This window comes from Panthera uncia (genome assembly GCF_023721935.1).
Source record: "Panthera uncia isolate 11264 chromosome C1 unlocalized genomic scaffold, Puncia_PCG_1.0 HiC_scaffold_4, whole genome shotgun sequence".
NCBI classification, from domain to species: Eukaryota; Metazoa; Chordata; class Mammalia; order Carnivora; family Felidae; genus Panthera; species Panthera uncia.
In genome coordinates, this window is record NW_026057585.1 from 92,136,904 (window position 1) to 92,158,065 (window position 21,162).

The 21,162-nt window shown below is 54.5% G+C and overlaps 1 protein-coding gene across 3 annotated transcripts in view; it reads right to left on the minus strand.

The window, feature by feature from the left end:
• Positions 1-3,059: 3,059 nt before the first annotated feature.
• ARHGEF10L (Rho guanine nucleotide exchange factor 10 like) overlaps positions 3,060-21,162 on the minus strand; it is a 163,747-nt gene continuing 145,644 nt past the window's right edge. For all 3 annotated transcript variants that reach the window (XM_049617971.1, XM_049617969.1, XM_049617968.1), the window contains 3 exons: positions 12,425-12,599; positions 5,341-5,463; positions 3,060-4,157 (listed from right to left, as the gene is read on the minus strand). In XM_049617971.1, the coding sequence (XP_049473928.1) occupies positions 3,625-4,157; positions 5,341-5,463; positions 12,425-12,599 (831 nt within the window). In that variant the 3' untranslated portion in view covers positions 3,060-3,624. The remainder of the gene's footprint in view (positions 4,158-5,340; positions 5,464-12,424; positions 12,600-21,162) is intronic.

The window sequence follows — 21,162 nt, forward strand, 5'->3', positions numbered from 1 at the left end:
TGATCTGACCTGGTAACGCGTGACCATCCCCCCGCGCACCCCCCCCCCCGCCGCCCGCCCCCCCCCCCCCCGCCACCAGCCACACTCCTGCCTCAGCCCCTGGCACTTGCTGTGCCCTCTGCCCAGAATGTTCTATGGCCTGATGTCTGCTGCTCCTTCAGGTCTTGGCCCAGATGTCACCTCCTCGGTGTGGCCTCCCCAGACAACCCTGCTTTTGACATCACAAGCCCCCTCTGCAGCCTTTCTACCTCCCGGCGTCTATGTTCTCTCTCCAGAGCACAAACACCACGTGACGTGTTGTCCTTACTTACTGTCAGTGCCCTCTGTGCCCATCAGCAAAATGGGGGCCGGGCCGTGTGCAGAGTTCACCACACTCTACCCAAGTGCCTACCTGGATCCGGGTCCTGGCACACAGTAGGCTTCCCGTAAATGTGGAATGACTGACAATTCAATTCCCCTGGCCTGGACTGTTCCTATCTCCTCTCTGAGGCACAGAGAGGTTAAGGTGCTCGCCTGACATCACACAGCTGGTGAGCGGGGAAAGCATCGTTGGAACTCTGGTCTGTCTCCAGTTTTTACTCTTGGAGGCAGGGTGGTCTGGGGGCAGGAGTCCGGGGAGTCCATCCCCAAGGATGCTGCCTTGGGGGAATTACTTCCTGAGCCTCGAGTCCCTCACCAGCGGAGCGGCCACGAGGACACGTGAGTGCTCCCCAAACGCTACAGTTATTGTTACTCTGATCAGCCCCTTAAAGCGAGGGCCTCTCTCCCTCCCATGCCAGGCACGTCCTCGAAGTGTTTCCACATCTCTGGAGCTGCCAGACGCCCCCAGCCCACCCTCGCTCTGTTGTCAGAGACTCTGGAGAAGGGCTGTTGACTGATATGATAATTTCGCCGTGGAGCTAAGTCAGTCACTGAGGATCTCCCGGGTCCCCTTCAGCTGAGCGTTCTGTAGGGCTAGGATCTAACAGACCCGCAGAGCTCCCAGACGCCCACTCCTGCACAGAAGGGGGACTTCTTAATAAGACAGTCTGCCTCAAATCGTTTGGAACAAGGCAGGCTGCGGTGATGTAAGGGATAATCGCAACGCTGCTGTTGGAGGATGTCCCGGGTGCTTTCCACGGACTCGTTACCGCTTGTCCTCGGCAATTTCCTGAAGCGTCGTCGCCCCCGGTTTAGAGGTGAGGATTCTGAGGCCTGGAGGCGAAGGGACGGGCTTAAGGACACACGACAGGCCTTTCATGGAGCGGGACTGGAACACAGGCCTGCCAGATCCTAGCCCCCAGGCTTGGTCACCGGCCCAAGCGGCCGCAACTTACCGGTCGATTGCTGTCCTAGGAAACGTCTCAACCAGCATTTGACTAACGGGATCAAGGTCCCCCCATGGGAGCCCCACCCAGATGGCATTCAGTAAACAGCTGAGGCGCAGTGCACCTGATTTCCTCTCCCACCAGCAGGGGGCAGGACAGTGGTGAGTCTCCCTTGGATACTAAATGGGAAACTGAGGCTGAGAGAAGATGGCCTCGTCTGGAACGGAACGTCCGGCGTCCTGAATGGCCAGCGTCCACGGCCACGCTTCCTGCAGACACGGCTCCCCTCTCCCCCTCCTGGGGACCCACACCGGACCACTTGCCTGTGGGAACAAACCAACCTCTGCACGCCCACCCTCTGCGCAGGCTGTCCCCTCCTGGAGCCCCCCCCCCTTTCGCTGCAGCACCCTCGACCTCCCCTACGCCCTCGGCCGCTGGCACTTACGCTTGCCCCCCACCCAACTGCGCACTGCCTGCGGGCGGAGGTGGCTGAGGCTTGCTCACCTCCGCGGCCCCAGCAACTAACACGGTGCCCGAGGATCTAACAGGAGCTCAAGGGGTTTGCGGAAAGGGGTGAGTGAGTGGCTCCTCCAGCGGGCGAGAGCCCTCCAGGTGGTTAGGGCCCGGCTGCCGTGGCCTCTCCGTGGTGGCTCTTGTCCCCCCGCTTCCCGGGGCATCCGTGAAAGCCATCGAGCTGCACAGCTGGGTCTGGTTGACAGGTCCGCCTCCCGCCCCCGCTGATCTCTGCTTCCCTCCTCCCCGCCGCCCGGTGCCTGGTGCCGCGAGGCCGGGAAGTGTGAAAGGGAGGACGCACAGGTGGGCGGGTGGTGGGTGGACAGACAGGTGGACAGATGCCAGTGAGGTGGTGGGTGGGGAGACGGAGAAAACACCTCCCTTTCGGGTGGGGGGGATTGGTTTTGTGGCCTTGCCTGCAGGCAGCTCCAGACATCTGAGGATGGAGACTGAGCCAGGAGAAGGAAGCCGGGGCCCCAGGCAGCCCCGCCAGCCAGTCGCGCCCCACAGCCTGGGCTCTGCCACCAGCATCTGGAACTCACCCCTTCCTCCCTCGGCCCCCTCTCTGCCTCGCCCCTTGCCCACAGCAATAGCCCCAGACCCCTATCCCGCACACGGTGAAGCCCTTCGCCTCCCTTCCCTCCCGGGTCGGCAGTGGCAGGTGCCAAGGCCGCCTGCCTCCATAGCATTCCAGAGCAGGGACGGCAGCCTTGTCTTCAAAAACTGTTCGGAGGGGCCTGGGTGGCTCAGCCGCTTAAGCGTCTGACTTCAGCTCAGGTCACGATCTCGCGGTTCGTGAGTTTGAGCCCCGCATCGGGCTCTCTGCCGTCAGCACGGAACCCACGTCAGATCCTCTGCCCCCCCCCCCCGCCCTTCCCCCTGCTCGCTCGCTCTCGCTCAAAATAAATAAATAAACTTTAAAAAGAAACTATTCAGGAAAGAAGCTCCCAAGAGCCCCTTCTCGAGCAAAAGAGAACTTTCCGGGATGATGGAAATCGTGGGGCTCTCCAAGACGCTTCTCCAAGACGCCCCACCCCGTGGCGCTTCTCCAAGAAACGTGGCTATGGGACTCAGGACCTGTGATTTCATTTCATGTTAATTAATTACACGAATAAAAAGCAACACGTGGCCAATGGCGAGTGCACCGGACGGCTCACTCTAGGGCCTGTGCCACGGCGGGGCCCCCCCGGTTCCGGAACAGCCCTACCTCCTGCCCTCGTGCCTCCGTCGCACCTCAAAAAACAAAAAGTCAGTGCAAGCACTCACGTTCTTCTTGCCTTTTATTCCAGCATCTCCCAGAGCTCCAATATGTACAGACTTCATTTATACACATAATATACACCATATATACGTATTTATATATATTCACACACCAGCCCACACGCTCTCATACACGCACACGCACACGCCCGTCCAGGAGAGGGGCGTGGCCGTCTCTGAGCCCCGCTCGGCCCGGACAAGAGGTGCTGGGCTTGCCAGGCAGTTGTGAGGTTTTGTGTTTGTTTTTTGCTTTTAAAAAGAAGGCCATTTCCTCCAGAGGTATCCTCTCCCTGCACCCAAACCCCTCCCCCAAAACTCTGAAATATTTTCTTTTTCTTTCTTTCTTTCTTTCTTTCCTTTCTTTCTTTCTTTCTTTCTTTCTTTTTTTTTTTTTCAAAAGGAAGAGGCTCTCCTCTGCTCGGCCAAGGTAGTTCCGGGAGACCCAGGCCCATCCCCACGGTCCCTGGAAGGCGAGCAGTGCTCCCGGGAGGACCCCGCATGACTGTCGGTCACCACGCCCGCGGCTGCGCGCCCCCGGTGGGGGCTATAGCGTCAAGGGCACCTGCCAGATGAGGAGGGCGCTGTCCGTCTCCCCGCACGGGGCTGGCCTCCCGCTGCCGCCCGAGGCGCTGCCGAAGTTGCGGTAGCCTTGCCCCCCGGAGATGATGGCCACTGAGCAGATCTCCTTGCGGTGGGCGTCCCGGGCGCAGGGCCGGCTGCGCACCCAGACATCCGGGTCATCGGCCATCTCGTAGATGGAGCCGTCCTCCTCACTGTGCTCCAGGGCCGAGCCGTCGGCGGGCGCGGGCTCCCGCACGGACAGCAGCGGGCCCGGGAGGTGGGCCGTGGAGCGCAGGCGGTACTGAAGGAGGATGCCCTTCTTGCGGGTCAGCTCTCGGCCCACGCGGCTCGCGGGCGGGGGCTCGTGAGCCTGCCCGTCAGGCTTGTCCTCCTCCGCCCGCGGCCCTTCGGCCTCCTCCTGGTCGCTCCGCAGGATGTCGGGGGCCAAGATGCTGGTAGCCACGGCCAGGAAGGCCACAGGCCCGCAGTGACCGTTGAGCGACACCATGCCTTTCCCTGCAAGAGTGGGGCAGGGAGAAGGGGCCCAGAGGCCCAGCTTTAGAGGAGGCACCCAGACCTCTCTTGGAGAATGTTCTGGGTGGTGTTTTGGTTTTACTAACTGCAGTGGATGGTGGAGCCTCCGGGGGAGGGGCTGTCCCACAGCCTAGGGCTATTTTCTGTGGAGGAGCGGGACAGGGGACAGCAGCGACCTTATCAACCACTTGGGGGGGGGGGGCATCAGTGTGAAAGCGCCAGCCACACGTCTCCGAGCCGTTGGCTCTGCCCAGAGAACCTTCCCCACCCACCTGCCGCTCCGCCCCATCCCCTAAAGCCCAGCTCGAGCCCCTCCTCAGCACCTCCTTCTACACCCACCCACAGATCGCTGAGCGCCTGCGTCTCTGTGCCCCGCGGGCCTGGAACACCTGCCGGCATAGCACCCGCCACCCCAGACCTCAGCTGCCTCCACCAGACTGTCAGCGCTGGGGGGCAGGGTCTCTGCCCGATATGTCCTGGCAAACCCAAGGACTGACACCGGGGGGAGCAAAATGACCTCTATGATGGAAACAGGAGATCTTGTATTTAGGAAGAGACTCTTCCTTAGCAGGGAGGGCGGCTCAAGATCCGGCTGGGCTGGTCTACCCTCAGGGCTTCCCCCCTCCCCCTCCCCACCTCAGCCCTCCGGCAGCAGCTGGAGACCGCTCTGCCATGACTCTCGGAGGCCAAGAGGGGCCCGGGGCTCTGGGGTCCTCCCTGACCCCGCCCTTGTTCTCCTGGCCTCGGTGCCACAGGTCCCGGCAGACCTCCCGCTGCTCCACAGGAACACATTTGCACACGGACCCCATCCCCAGAGGCCCTCAGTTATTTCGGTCTCTGGAGCCTGGACATGTTGAAGCTTCTATGGGGAGGGAGCAGGAAGGGGCCCGGCCACTATTCAGGGGTCCCCACGAATCCTGAAGCCACTGGACCAAGACACGCTATTGTGCCCACTGGCCGGATTAGGAAACTGAGACTAACTCAGAAAGCAGGTGGGAGACAGAGGGGGAGGGGAGGACATAATTCCGCCGTGCCACAGCGCCACCTGTGGTGACAGAGGACATTGGAGAATGATGCCTAAACACCTGGGCACGAGACACGCCCTCCCCGGCCACCTGCAGCTGACTGTCCCAGGCCCTGCCCAGACGGGCTCCCAGAGCCTCACCTGTGATCTTGGGGATGCCTTCCAGCCGAGGCACAGGCAGCAGGACGATAACACCCTGGTCGGTGCCCACCCAGAGCAGACCCTGGCAGATCAGGAGGCTGGTGACACACAGGTGCTTTTGGCCTGTGGAGAGAGAAGCCAGCGTGAGCCGCACAGCCTCCCCCGGGGACGGCAGTGGGTTCTGGGGGCTTCGAGGTGAGGAAACGGCTCCTCCTGTGAGACCGGCAGGAAGCTGGATGGGGCTGTGGTCAGGACATGGGCTTGGGAGGCTGACCTGGCTGGATCCCCCAGCTGAGTGCCCCTCTACCCAGCCTGTTTCCACCCGGGGAAAGTGGGTCTGCCCGAGGAGGCAAGGGGGTTGAGCCACTGGCCACGGAGCTGGCCCATGGGGGCCCTCCGCGGCCAGGTGGGGAGCAAAGACAGGGTTTGAGGGCGACGCCGATGTTGGCGCACATGGGATGCCTGGGAAGGGAGCCGGCGTGGACGCAGAAGCGAGGCGAGTCGGCAGTCTGCCGCAGTCCCTCGGTCTCCAGCCCAGGCCTGTCCTTCCGCCCACATGGGCCATTCCCCGGGAGAAGGCACAGCGCACCTGGCAGCCCCTGGCCTGACGTGCCAGGAACCAGCACATTACTGATGGCGGTCCAGATTAGCGCTTGACCGTCCCCCTGGTGCCGTCTCTTCGTTTCATCAAGAATGCGGTGACAGGGACAGTGCGGGGGTCCCTCTGCCCTTTACAGGCAGGAAGCGCAGCATGAGCCACGCCCCACAGCGGCCCAGAGCGGGGTCTCCAAGGCCAGGCGCTGGGCTCAAACCCGGGCTCTGCCCCTTCCCAGCTACGTGACCCAGGCCGGTCCCTAAACCCCTCTGTGCCGTGGCTCCCTCACCCGCAAGAGGGGACAATGACGATATTCCACAGCCTCGTCCTGAGGATGAAACGAGTCAACGACTGAGCGGAAATCACCTAACTCAGTGCCCGGCACACGGCACATACAGAAAGGTGCCTTCGGGCCCTACTGCTGTTGCCCTGTTGACGACAACGGTCGCCGGAAAAGGGCACGAGGGACAGGCGGCACCGACGCCCCCCTGCCTTCCTAAAGGGCCGTCTTGCTTCTTGCCCGATTCCTCCTGCCCCCCCGAGAGGGGCCAGCTCTTCCCTAAAAGGAAATTCGAACTCATGCCATGTGCCATGGTGACAACAATGCCACGCGGTGTGTGAAATGACGCTCGGAGCGCCGGTTCGCGGCCTGGGCGTGTCTCAGCACCAACAGTAGGGCCAGGAGGCCCCCAACTGCATTTCTGGCAAGTACCCGGGTGCCACTGGTGCGTGCTGGTCCAGGGACCGCACTCTGGAGTTTCTAAAGCACACAGAAACCCGGTCTGGTCGGACGTAAGCCTTGCAGCGGCCTGGGACACGTGTGAGACACGGATGTTATGCCCGTTTTCCAGATGAGGACAGGAAGGCCCAACGAGGTCACCCAGCCGGTGAGTTCGGGGCAGGGGCAGGGCTCAGGTCTGCTGGTTGCAGTCTGTGCGTCTGTTGCCTCTCCGCTCTTGAGCACATTACTGCGGTTCCACGCGGGTAAGGGTACGAGCTCCCTGTGCACGGCAAACAGCCTCCGAGCCGAACGGGGTGGCTCCCCAGGGTTACCCTGTCGGGGTTCACGCGGCACCGTCTAACACCATGGACTCTACCATCACTGACCCACTCACTCGGCACTCCGGGACACCCCAAGCACCTACTACGCGCAGGACTCTGCACTCAGTGCTGGAGGCACAGTGGGAGCCACACACGCAAAGTTCTGCTCTTGAGGAGCAAACACTCTAGGACTTTCTGTGATGATGCAAATGTTATGGATCACGCTGTTCGATGCGGCAGCCACTAGCCACAGGTGGCTCGTGGACACGGGCTATGTAGCTGGTGGGATTAAGGCACTGGATTTTTCATTTCATCCGGTTTTCATCGTCATAGCGGCTACCGTATTAGCACAGTCTAGAGAGCGGAAAGAGGACGTGAAGACATAAACCAGGAACATAAATACCAGGCAGAGGATTCAGATGGGAGCATGGGGCAGGGAGAGAGTGGGCAGGAAGGTTCCTGAGCTTCTGGAAGGATAGGGAAGCAGGCGTGGGGACGTGACTTTCGAAGGACAAGGAGGAGGCAGCCACCCCGAGCCCCGAGCTAAGGCCTGGGGCACAGCATATGCAAAGGCCCCGTGGCAAGAATAAGAGGGTGGCAGGATCAGACTACAGCCAGCACAGCTCGGGGATCGGGGGCGGGGGGGTGGAGCTCAAGACAAGCAGAGAGTGGGTAGGCCAGGGTAAGAGCGGTGACTGTTCATTCTGAAGCTACATTCTGGAAGCTACTAGAAGGTCTGAGGAGAGGCGTGGGTGGCCTGGCTTGGAGGAGCGAGTGCTCTGGCCTCAGTGTGGTGGAGGGCAGGGAGGGAGCAAGCAGCCCAGCCAGGCAGAGATGTGGTGGCGAGACGCCGTGGTGGCCTGGAGGACAACAAGAAGCCAGCACGTTCGAGATCCGGTCCGAAGTCGAATGGCAACCCTCTGGCAGACTAGAGCAGGTTGGGAGAGCGGACAGGCGTCGAGGGCAACTCCGAGGTGTTTGGTCTCGAGCAGCCGGGCGCCTGGCAGTGCCTGGGACTCCGACGGGAGGGCGGGCCTGGGGTGGAAGGCCACGCTGCCTCCCGGATACGCGGACGCACGTGGTGGGCCTGGCCACGCGACGCGAACTGAGTCCCACTCGCGGTGCTGATTCAATGCGGGAACGCACACCCCGGGAAGAAGAGCCGGGCCCGTGTCTGGACAACAAGGGCCCTTTCACAAACGGGTCTGGGTGTGTGCAAAGCTGGGGCTCCTGCCCACGCCCACGTCAGCTCAAAACGCACAGACGCCAACCAGGAGGACAGGCTCCCGGCCGGCGGCGGGTGCTCCCAGCCCCTCCTCACCACCTGGCCCCCGCTCGGCCCTGGTCAGGGTCTCCATCGCCCCATCTCTCTCTCTCTCTCTCTCTCTCTCTTGCCGCTTGCTTTCGCAGATGGAAGCCTCGTGAGGGCAGCAGCTCATCTGCACACTCAGAGTTGAGTTGATTCCCCAGCTCGCGGCTCAAGTGCCCTCGGCTCGTGAACAAATGAACGAGCGAGAGCAGAATAGCGAAAAAGGACACGGGTGTGGGTGTCACGCGCGGGGCGTGCGAACTGACAAGTCATTTTCTTTCCCTTCTCTATCAGTGAGTATTATAAACCTGCCTCGCTCAGTTTTATGATTATTGGAAATACACGTGTGTCTGTATAATACACACACACAGTTGGGTGCAGCTCTTAGCCCAGAGTGTACAATCAATAAAAGGAGGCCATTAGGATAACGTCTGTGATTATTAAAAGGACCTAGACTCGTGGCTCAAGATCAGCTCCATCAGAGCCATAAACCCACAAAAATAATTAAGCCCAGAGAGCGAGCAGTGGCAAATTTTTCATCTCGCTGCCTCACCTCCTGTTCCAGGGAACTGGGGCCGTGAGCCCAGCAAGAGACGGCTCCCCGATGCCCCCGCATCCTCCCGGCCCCCACTGGACAGCTGAGACCCAGCCGACGAGAGGAGGGCAGCAGGAAACCCAAAGAAGTACCACCAGCATTGAGAAATGACTTCATCTGCAGACCTCATTCTAGGGCCCTTCCTCCTCCCCGTCTGCCTCGAGGAAAAGATCAAGACACTTCACAAACAGTCCGAAAGGAAAAAAAAAAAAAAATTCTAATGGTGGATAAATATTTTATCACAGAGACTTAATGCAGCAGTGTTCGACTCACCCAAGCCATCTATCTGGAGATATACAACTTTAAAAGGCTCAGGCTCTTGGAGAACATTTTATTAATGACCTGTCTAGTTAGGAGGAGGGGGGGAGTTTAGGTTCAAAAAATGCATTAATACCAGCCGGGTACATGAGAGGAAGAAAGGGGTCGGGGGAAGGAAGCGTGATAAATTTTTAACACGCCCTTAAAAAAGTCCACACTTAGAGGAGGAACAAATTTATTACTAATTATGCAATTATTTCATTTGGTGGTGTGGAGGAAGAAAAAAAATACTTAAAAGCCTTTTAAAAATATTTCTAATAAAGAATTTACGAATCCTGCTCTGTTGTTCTTCCGCCAGGGGCACAGTGTGAAATGGGTCTGAAGCCGCCCTCTCCCTGGGGCAGCTCCGGCCCGGCTCTTCTGGGGTTTGGGGGGTCCTGGCCCCAGCCCCAGGCTCCACGGTGTCACTGACTAGGAACGGCCTAACAGAGGAGGCCCAGGGCACTAACCCCTGGGGAAACTAAGCCTCCCCCACCGCCCAGATGTCCCAGGGCCCAGCCCCAGGGAGGTCTGGCCAGCGAGAGGTGGCTTCTGTCTGCCGGACGTAGCAGGTGCAGCCGGAAGGATATGGGCTGGAGAGTGGGGACCGAGCAGGGAGGCACCCTGGGAGATGTGCAGCCCACAGGGCGGGTACGGCGAGGGGCAGGGATGGCCACGAAGATGAGAACAAAGGTGATGCCAGTGAATGACGCTGCCGTGGACCAGGACTCACTCCAGCCAGAGACTATGGGGTGCTGTCCCTGCCCTGCCTCAGGCAAGGCCCAACCTCCCTGGGAGGCAGGGACCGGGGATCCCAGGGGTTCCCCACCCACCCCAGGTCACGGGGCTGGACGGCAGCAGAGCCAGCCTGACTCCAGCTCTGGTCTGCCCTGTGCCCCACGGCCAGGCTCCGACTCAGATCTCGGCCCCTCCGTGTATAGATGGGGCAACTGAGGCCTGGGAATGGGGACGCTGCCCAGTAAGTCTCGGAGAGGCTGCAGTGAGGGGCCTGGCTCCGGCCTCCTGGGCGTGTGACCTTCCAGGAAATCATTTAGGCTCTGGGGCCTCCATTTACCTGGCCCTGACATAATCATAAGATAGCGAACGCCCTTCCTTCTTCAAAGGGTAACTGCAGAGAACAAGTGAGCCAGTGGGTGTGCAGATGCATTTTGAGCTCACGTGGTAAAGCCACAGTTGTGCCCGAGGGGGCTGCGGCTGTCTACCTGCATCCGGGCCTGCCCGCCAGTCCCGCCTCGGACGGCCTGACGGGATGATTCTTTCTCTCCCCTCCTCTGCCCCCAGATGAAGCTGAGGAGATTTAAAAGGCCCACTTATTTTCTTGTTCCACTAACTTGAAGTAATTTAGCTATCAGCATAAATGTGGAAATATTTTTGTGATATAGAGAAGGTTCTATCATAGGTGAAATAGATTTACCTTGTATAATGGCTAAATACTGTGAAATGCAATGAAACTGAAGAAGGAGGGAAGGAAGGGGAGGGAGGAAGGAAAGGGAGGAAGGAAGGAAGGAAGGAAGGAAGGAAGGAAGGAAGGAAGGGAGGGAAGAAGGAAGGGAAATCAGGGATGAAGGAGGGAGGGAAGGAGGGAAGAACAGGAAAAGAGCCATACCCCAGGTCCCACAGGGCCCACACAGCACACCCTGGGAAGTGTATTATGGCCCTATTTATTCTCCTCACACACCTATCATGCTCCAAGCCCGAGCAAGGTGTCTTCCCATGCCTGAAGGTATTTACCCGGAGCCAGGAAGCCCTCTGTCTAGTCCCACAGACGGACCACAGACCAGCAGGCAGAGAGACCTGCCCAAGCCCCACGGTGGCCGAGCCAGGGCTCTGGCCACCTCTGAAACCATGTCTTCCCCGTTATGCACCGTGGGACTCTCCCACAGACTCCCGGCCCTGCCTCTGGCCTGCCGCGTGACCACGGACAAGCCCCTTCATGGGGTTACGGTGAAACACGACCCTGTACGTAAAACGCTCGGAACCCAGCTCACTGCAGGGCTTGTGGCAGGCTACTGCCACTGCCCAACGTGGAGCAAGCAACCACCACCCCCTGTCGCCACCAGGCCAGACTCAGGGACCATTGTTGTGCCTGGCCGGGAGGAAGCAGGATCTCTGGGTGTGATCTCTGGGTCCCCTGGCTGGAGTCAGGGACCAGGCCTCTGTGGTAAAACAGAGGCCCCCACGCGGCCCCTTAGGTTTTGGCTAACGTGCTTGTCCTTGGCCCAGCCTCACAGGACGGGGAGATCAGTCCCTCAGCTCAGCACACAGCCACTTCTGGCCTCCACACGGCCCATCTGCTGAGTCCTTGTAACAATTAGCTCCCCACCTGCCATGCCGGGCCCGTGTCCCTGGCCCCAGGGCCCCTCGGCTCTCCCAGCTGCCAAACCTAGCCCAGTTTGGACAGGATGGAGCCTCTACAGCCTCCCAGACCAGTCTATTTGTCTCCTGGGGGCTGGGCCAAGCTCTAAAGCCAGCCCGGGGGTAGGAACGGGCCCTGAGCAGGTGTCTGCCCTGGTTCCCTCCGGCACAGCCTGCAGGGTCTGGGCAGCACCTTGGACAGCAGACGGTAAGGGCGCTGCCTGGAGCCGATTCCACAGAGGCAGATGCGGGAGGAGCAGGGTATTAGGTGAGCTCCAACCTTACTCCTCTCCACTGAGCATCACCAGTAGCTCTGCAGGAGGAAGCAGGGCCCCAAGGGGATGACGTCCAAGCCCTTCGCCCTCCCCCTGCCCCCAAAGCCCAACCAGCAAACTAAGAGAGACAGCTGCCTTTCTTAGAAAAACCTCTAAAGAAATAGACCCCTGTCAGCCTTCTCTCTTGCCCCTCGCCTCATGTTCCGAACGTGATAGGAGGCAGAACTGGGTGTCTGGTCAACCTGAGGGGCAGCAGGTGTAGACGGGCCTGGGTTCCCACCCAGTATGGCTTTTTGGCAGCTTCCTGATCTGGAAGTCTGCTGAATTTGGAGCCTCATTTCCCACGAGGGGTGAGAGGGAAGAGCGACGACAGCAAGAGAGGTTTTGGAACGATGCCCTGAGTTCGAATCCCGACCCTGCTGTCTCCCCTCTCGAAGGCCCAGTTTTTGAGGCCGGCCAAACACTCCTGTGAGGGTTAACAACATGGGCTGACCAGGAGGCACCTCCGCCTGGCCATGGAAGATGCTGCACGGATTCCAGCATGTTCCCCGCACAGGCCCAGGACAGCAGGGCGCGATGCCCAACAGCAGCCTCACCCGGCAGGAGGAAGGTGGTCCTGGTGGCGATGTTGATCTCCTGCAGATGCTCCAGTGTCTCAGTGTGGAAGAGGCGGATGGAGGAACCAGAGGAGAAGGCCATCCAGACGCCGCTACCCGCCTTCACCATGTGCGTCACACTCACGGCCTCGTCCTGATGCGCCTCGAAGCTTTGCTGCGGCACAGAGAGAAGGGTGTTGGGGCTGGGCTGGGCCTGCCAGCTGAGCCTCGGAAGGCCAAGCTAGCTAACCCAGCCTCTGCCTGAACCAGACTCAGGGCTAGAAGGGACCCTCAGAAGCCTAGCAGCGAGTAGTGTGCTGGAAAGTGTTTAACTACTGGTGGAGAATCCTGGTTTGCCCTGTCTGCCGATTCCCATGGTGTAAATATTTCCAACATGGGCCGTCTCAAGCTACCCACATGACATCAATGAACAAGGAACTAGGAAAGGGATAACAGACCAAGCTCTAGCGTGCCCCTGTGACACAAGGGAAAGTCAGAGCCAAAAGGCGACACAAGAGGAAGTGGCACCTGATGAATATTATCTAGAGTTACAAAGGCAACAAACGGAACAATCGGGGAAGGGAGGTGGGTCGTGTGAGTCAAATCCTAATCCTTTACATCTCTGCATCCGAATCTTTGCATCTGTGGGGATGCAACACATAATGTCCAAAAACTGATGAGAAACAGCAGGGAGCGGGGTTCAAAATGGTGAAGCAGCAAGAACCTGACCTCACCTCCTCCCACGGACACAATTATCTACACATACTCGTGGAATAATTCCCTCTGAAAGGAACCTGGAAACTGAATGAACTGAGCCTCCACAAGAAATATAAAAGGATGGTGTCGAGACCAGATGAGAGGCAGAGACACCGACGCACCAGAGGGAAAAACCCAGCCGTGGTGGGTCACAATCAAGAGGGATATCAAAGGTAGAGAACTTCCCTGAGGAATGAGGAATTCAAGCTCTACATCAGGCACCTCAACCCTTGGACCCTGCACAGGAGAGATGAGCCCCCCAAACACCAGGCTTTGCAAATCAATGGGGATTATATCCAGAGACTCTAGAAAACCGGAAGGAACAGGAAACTTGCTCCTAAGGGGCTTGCACACACTCACTCAACCTGGAAACCAGTTGAAAACGCCAATTTGAAAAAAGCATACACCACTGATAAAGAAGATCCATTTACTACAAACCTTAGAGGGTCTGCCAGAGTGGCAGAAAACAGCAGGGGCTCTGCCCATGCACTGAGACACTGGTAGGAGCCCTTCTGTCCATCTCAGTCTATCTTACTAACAATGGTACTGGTGGGCGCCATTTTGGAATTCTCCCTGTAACCTACGTGCGCCAGTGGGTGTACTCCACTGAGAACCTTGTCCACCAATGTGCCCCAGTAGATGTGGACATGCCCACAGCCAGGCCAGGAGCCAGCCCCACCTACCAATGTGTCGCAGCCACAGTCCCACCACAACAGGAGGGCACACACAGCCCACAGAGGGGACAGCCCTTGAGCACCTGGCTCTGGAGACCAAGAAGTTTCCACTTCTGGATCCCATACATCCTCTCCTACGTAAGGCCATTCATTTGAGACTGGGAGAGGTCAGTGATTTACCTAAATACATACAGAAAAACACAGAGTAAGGCAAAATGAAGAGACAGAGGAATATGTTCCAAATTAAAAAAAAAAAAAAGACAAAACCTTAAAGAAAGAACTAAATGAAACAGAGATAAGCAATCTACTTGATAAAGAGTTCAAAGTGATGGTCATAAAGATGCTCCCTAAATTCAGGAGAAGGATGGATGAATACAGGGAGAACTTCAACACAGAGAGAGAAAAATAAAAGAAAATACCAAACGGAAATTATAACTGAACTGAAAAATACACGAGAGGGGTCCAACAGCAGACTGGATGAAATACAACAAATCAGCAAGCTGGAAAATAAAGCAATGAAAAACACCCAGGCAGAGCAGCAAAAGGAAAAAAGAATTAAGTAAAGTGAAGACACCTGAAGCGACATTTGGGACAACATCAAGTGGAATGACATTCACATTATGGGGATCCCAGAAGGCAAAGGGAGAGGGAAAGAGCCAGAAAAAAAAGAAATAATGACTGAAAACTCCCCTAACCTGGGGAGGGAATCAGACATCTGGATCCAAGAAACCCGGAGAGTTCTAAACCACATGAACTCGAAGAGAACCACACCAAGATACACTGTAATTAAGATGGTAAAAGTTAAAGGAAGAATCCTGAAAGCAGCAAAGGAAAAACTTGTCAAGTACAAGGAAAACCCCACAAGGCTATCAGTAGATTTCTCAACAGAAACTTTCCAGGTCAGAAACGAGCGGCCTGACACATTTAAAGTGCTGAAAGGAAAAACCTCCCAACCAAGAATTCTCTAACCCAACAAGGTTACCATTCAGAATTGAAGGAGGCATTAAGAGCTTTTCAGATAAGCAAATGCTAAAGGAGTTCTTCACTACCAAACCAGTTCTACAAATACTGCTAAAGGGACTCCTTTAAGCTTAAAAGAAATGGCACTAATCGATAATAAGAAAACATACAAAAGTAAAAATCTCACTGGAATAGGTAAATGTACAGCAAAGGTAATGAGCCAATCACTTATACAGCAAGCATAAAGATGAAAAAATGCAGGGCCGCCTGAGTGGCTCAGTTGGTTAAGCGTCCAACTTCGGCTCAGGTCACGATCTCGTGGTCCGTGAGTTCGAGCCCCGCAGCGGGCTCTGGGCTGACAGCTCAGAGCCTGGAGCCTGCTTCCGATTCTGTGTCTCCCTCTCTCAGCCCCTCCCTTGCTCACGCTCTGTCTCTGTCTCTCAAAAATAAGTAAAAGTGTTTGAAAAAATTTTTTTAAAGATGAAAAGATGGAAGTACTAAAATTAACTAAAATCACAATAATTCATTGAGGGAAAAGCATAAAACAAAAAAATATAAAATGTGTCATCAAACATAAAACATCAAGGGTGGGGAGTAAAAAGGTAAAGTTTTAGAATCTGTTTAAAATTACATTGTTATCAACTTAAAACAGACTGCTATTGCCATAGGAGATTTTACATGAAGCTCAAGGTAAGCACAAGGAAAAACTTATAGTAAATACCCAAAAGAAAATGAGAAAGGAACCTAAACATAACAGGAGAAAACCATCAAACCACAAGGGAAGAGAGCAAAAGAAGAAAGGGACAGAACGGGAACTACAAAAACAGCCAGAACACAATTAACAAAATGGCAGTAAGTATACACTTATCAATAATTACTTCAAATGTAAATGGACTGAAAGCTCCAATCAAAAGCCAGAAAGCGGCTGAATGGATACACAGCAAGACCCATCTCTACACTCCCTACGAAGGACTCACTTTGAAGTAAGGACACACACAGACTGAGAGCAAAAGGATGGAAAAAGATATTCCGTGCACAGGGGAATGAAAAGAAAGCTGGGGTAGCGATACTTACACAAAGCAGAGTTGCAAACCAAGCCTGTAACAGACGACAAAGAGGGGCACTACACAAATGATAAAGAGGTCAATCCCGAAGGAGATGTAATTTTTATTAATATATATGCATCCAACAAGGAGCATCAAAATATAGAAAGCAAATCTTAACGGACCTAAACGGAGAAATTGACAGCAACCCAATAATAGGCAGAGACTTTACTACTCCACTTTCCTCAGTGGACAGATCATCCAAACAAAGCAAAAAAATCGATAAGGAAACATCGGCCTTAAATGACACATTAGACCAGATGGACTTAACAGGTATATAGAGAACTTTTCGCCCCAAAGCAGCAGAATACACATTCTTCTTCGCAAGAGCACAGGGAACATTGTCCAGGGTAGATCACATGCTGGGCACAAAAGAAGCCTCAGTAGATTCAAGAAAATTGACATTTTATCAAGCATCTTTTCTAGCCACAGTGGTATGAAACCACAAATTAATTATAAGAAGAAAATGAGAAAAACCACAAGTTAGGAAGACCAAAAAACTATGCTACTGAACAATCAACAGGTCAAAAAAGAAATCAAAGAGGAAATTTTAAAGAATACCTGGAACACTTTTCCAAAGAAGACACCCAGATGGCCAACAGACACATGAAACGATGCTCAACGTCGCTCATCATCAGGGAAATATAAACCAGAGCCACAATGAGATACCACCTCACACCAGTCAGAGTGGCTAAAATGAACAAATCAGGAAACTACAGATGCTGGCGAGGATGTGGAGAAAGGGGAACCCTCTTGCACAGTTGGTGGGAATGCACACTGGTGCAGCCACTCTGGAAAACAGTGTGGAGGTTCCTCAAAAAATTAAAAATGGAACTACCCTACGAGCAAGCAATAGCACTGCTAGGAATTTACCCAAGGGATACAGGAGTGCTGATGCATAGGGGCACATGTACCCCTATGTTTTTTTTTCAATTTTTTTAATGTTTATTTATTTTTGAGAAAGAGAGACACAGAGCATGAGCAGGGGAGGGGCAGAGAGAGGTGGGGAGCAGACTCCAGGCTCTGAGCTGTCAGCACAGAGCCCGACGCGGGGCTCGAACCCACGAACCGCGAGATCATCATCTGAGCCGAAGTTGGTTGCCTCACCAACTGAGCCACCCAGGTGCCCCACTAGAAAGGAGATTTTAACAGCAATCAAAAACCTCCCAACAAACAAAAGCCCAGGACCAGGAGGCTTCCCTGATGAGTTCTACCAACATTCAAAGACGACTTAATACCTACCTTTCCCAAATTCCTCCAAACACTTAAAGGGAAGAAAGCATCCAAACATATTTTACAAGGCCAGCATCACCCCTGATACCAAAACCAGACATGGACACCACACAAAAAAAGAAAATTACAGGCCAATGTCCTCGATGAACGTAGATGCAAAAATCCTCAACAAAATATTAGCAAGCTGAATCTGACAGTACATTAAAAGAGCCATACACCATGACCAAGTAGAATTTACTCCAGGCATACAAGGATGTTCAACATCTGCCAATCAATTCATGTGATACAGCACATTAGCAAAATGAAAGGTCAAAATCATATGATCATCTCAATAGATGCAGAAGCATTTGGCAAAATGCAACATCCATTTATGATGTTGAAAAACTCTCAAAACAAGGTGGGTACAAGGGAATGTACCTCAACCTTTAACAAAGGCCGTATATGGGACAGTCCTACAGCTGATAGCATCCTCAATGGAGAGAAGCTAAAAGCTTTTCCTCTAAGAGCAGGAACAAGAGAAGGATGTCCACTCTCACCACTGTTATTCGACATAGTACTAGAAATCCTAGCCACAGCGATGAGGCAAGAAAAGAAATAAATGGCATCCAAATCAGAAAGGAAGAAGTTAAAACTGTCACTATTTGCAGATGACACGATATTGTATGTAGAAAACCTTAAAGACTCCACCCAAAACCCATTACACCTAATAATGAATCTAGTAAAGCTGCAAGAATAAAAAATCAATATACAGACATCTGTGGCATTTCTGTACACTAATCACAGCTCATCAGAAAGAGAAGACAGGACAACAACCCCATTTCCAATTGTTACCAAAAAGAATAAAATACCTAGGGATAAATTTAGCCAAGGAGGGGAAAGACCCGTACATTGAAAACTCTAAGACGTTAATTAAATAAACTGAAGAAGACACGAATAAATGGAAAGATACTCCATGCTCATGGATGGGAAGAATTAATATTATAAAAATGTCCATTCCAGGGTGCCTGGGTGGCTCGGTCAGTTAAGCATCCAACTCCTGGTTTCAGCTCAGGTCATGATCTCATGGTTTGTGGGTTCAAGCCCCACATTGGGCTCTGCATTGGCAGCACGGAGCCCGCTTGGAATTCTCTCTCCCTCTCTCTCTGTCCCTCCCCCACTGCCTCTCTGTCTAAATAAGCTTTCAAAAAATGTTTTGTTTTTTTTTTTTTTAATTTTTTTTTTCAACGTTTTTTATTTATTTTTGGGACAGAGAGAGACAGAGCATGAACGGGGGAGGGGCAGAGAGAGAGGGAGACACAGAATCGGAAACAGGCTCCAGGCTCTGAGCCATCAGCCCAGAGCCTGACGCGGGGCTCGAACTCACGGACCGCGAGATCGTGACCTGGCTGAAGTCGGACGCTTAACCGACTGCGCCACCCAGGCGCCCCTCAAAAAATGTTTAATGTCCACACTACCCAAAGCAATCTACAGATTCAATGCAATCCCTATCCAAATTCCAATGCGTACTTCACAGGACTACAACAGATAATTCTCAAATTTGCATGGAACCACAAAAGACCCCCAATAGCCAAAGCAATCCTGAGAAAGAGACGTAAAACTGGAGGTATCATACTCTCTGATTTCAAAGTACACTACAAAGCTATAATACTCAAAACAGTATTGTTTTTGCATCGGTACAAAAACAGACCCAGGTCAATGGGACAGAACTGAGAGCCTAGAAGTAAACCTGAATAAATAGAACCCATACAACTCAACAACAAAAGCCCCAAACAACCCGATTTAAAAATGGCAGAGGACCTGAATAGGCAAGTCTCCAAAGAAGACTTACAGATGGCCAACAGACACATGAGAAGATTCTCAAGGTCACCAATTATCAGGGAAACGCAAATCAAAACCACAATGAGGCCCCACCTCACACCCGTCAGAATGGCCCCCAGCAAAAAACACAAGGAACAACAGTGTTGGTGAGGATGTTCAGACAAAAGAGCCCTCATGCACTGTTGGTGGGAATGCGCACTGGTGTCACCACCGCAGAAAACAGGATGGAGCTTCCTTGAAAAATTAAGAATAAAAATATCGCATGACCTACTTCTGGGTATTTATCCAAAGAATACAAAAACACTAATTCAAAAAGATACTATGCTCACTATGCTCACTAAAGTTGTATTTACAATAGCCAAGAACATGGTAACAGCCTTAAGTGTCCATCGGGAGATGAACGGATAAAGAAGATGTGGTGTGTTTACACAATGGACTATTTACTACTCAGCCATCAAAAGAATGAAATATGCCATTTGCGACAACATGGATGGACCTAGAAGGTATTATGTTAAGTGAGATAAGTCAGACAGGGAAAGCCATCCTGCAGAATTCCACTCATATGTGGAATCTGAAAAACCAACACCAAAACAAATGAAATGAAACAAAACCAAACTCACAGATGCTGAGAACAGATGAGCGGTTACCAGAGGGAAAGGGGGGTCGGGGACGGGCAAAATGTGTGAGAGGTCAACCGTATGGTGACGGAGGGTGAGGCGACTTTGTAGTGTGCACAGTGCCAAACTATAAAGCTGTGCTCCTGAAACTTACGGAATAAAAACAGTTATGGGATGTCAGGCACTTACTATGTTGAGGGCCTCTAACTCTGACTTTGGGTTGGAATTCAAGAAAAGGAAAAAGAAATCGCAGAGCAGACAGATTGGAGCCGGAGGGGTGTTCCTGGCGATTAGAAACAGAACAGGTGCATTTTGTCCCAGGGAGCAGGACCGGGGTGGGGAGCGGGGAGGCCCCTCAGGAATGAGTGTGCGTGTCAGGGTGCAGCCCGTGGTTAGATGGAGGGGAGAGGTGGGCAGGCGCCGGATCACCCCGGGGCCACCGCCATCCAGTTAGGTGCGGGAGGGGCTAGGCTGGGAAGTGACAGGGTCAGGTTTAGCCCCGAAGGACGTTTGCTTCGCCAGTGAACGTGGCGCTAACACTGCTCGGTTTCTCTGGCCGCAGCCCCGACTCCACCCGGCTCCGATCACCAAGACCTTCAAGCGTTTTCCCCGTTGAGATAAGGAAGCTAATGGTGGAGGGGAGCCAAGCCAGGGAGGGCAAGCCTGTGAGAAGGCCAACAAAATTGCTTTTCCGAGCCAGTCCCCGGCGGCTGAGCTCCGCACAGGGCTGAGGGTGGCCTAACAGGTTGGGGGGGGGGGGGTACAGGAAACTCCAGGGCCCCAGGTTAGGGGAGGAGAGAGGCAGAGCATCGTCCTCCTTTCCCCGTGTGCCAGGCCGCCCTCGAGGGGCACGGTTCTATGGCACAGCTCGCCCCTGACTGGGGGCACCCGGAGAGCAGAAGCTGAAGAGGCAGTAGAAATTTCAGAGCCAGGCCCAGTCCACGCCGCGCAAGGGGAGAGGAGGATCTTTGATCCCTCTGGCCCTCACCCCCAAGTGCTGGCTTTCAGTACTCCTTTTCTCCTTCAGAGAAACCCCGAGCAGCCTGCTGTCCTGAACAGACAATGTTCCAGAAGGCCCAGCCCCGGGCACAACACCAGATTCAACAGGACACTTCCCGAGGGGCCTTGCTGGGAAGGGCCAGCCGAGGACTCACCGACGACCCCCATCACAGCCAAGCCGCTGAGGCTGGACCCGACTGCCCACAGTGCCCACCACCAACGAGCAGACAGACGGACGGACGGGGCAGCGGGGTGGGAGGGGCCCCCAACAGGCTCTGGCTGCAGTCTTTTTTCCAAGAACAGCACGCACCCATCTGCACACGAGCGCACACACGCACGCGTGCTGCACAGGAAAGCGTGGGCATGCTCGCCCCTGTGTGCAGCAGGGCTCCTGCCCAGCTCCTAAGAAAGGGCCAGAAGCGTTTCCTGCCTCCCAGAAAGCCAGGCTGCACTGGAACCGAGAGGCCTAGGGCTGTGGAAAGCCATACCTGAGTCTGCAGCCACTCAGCCCCGCATGCTGTTGTCGGAATCCAATTAAGAGAGAAGTCAGCAGTGGAAATCCAGGCTCATTTCTCCAG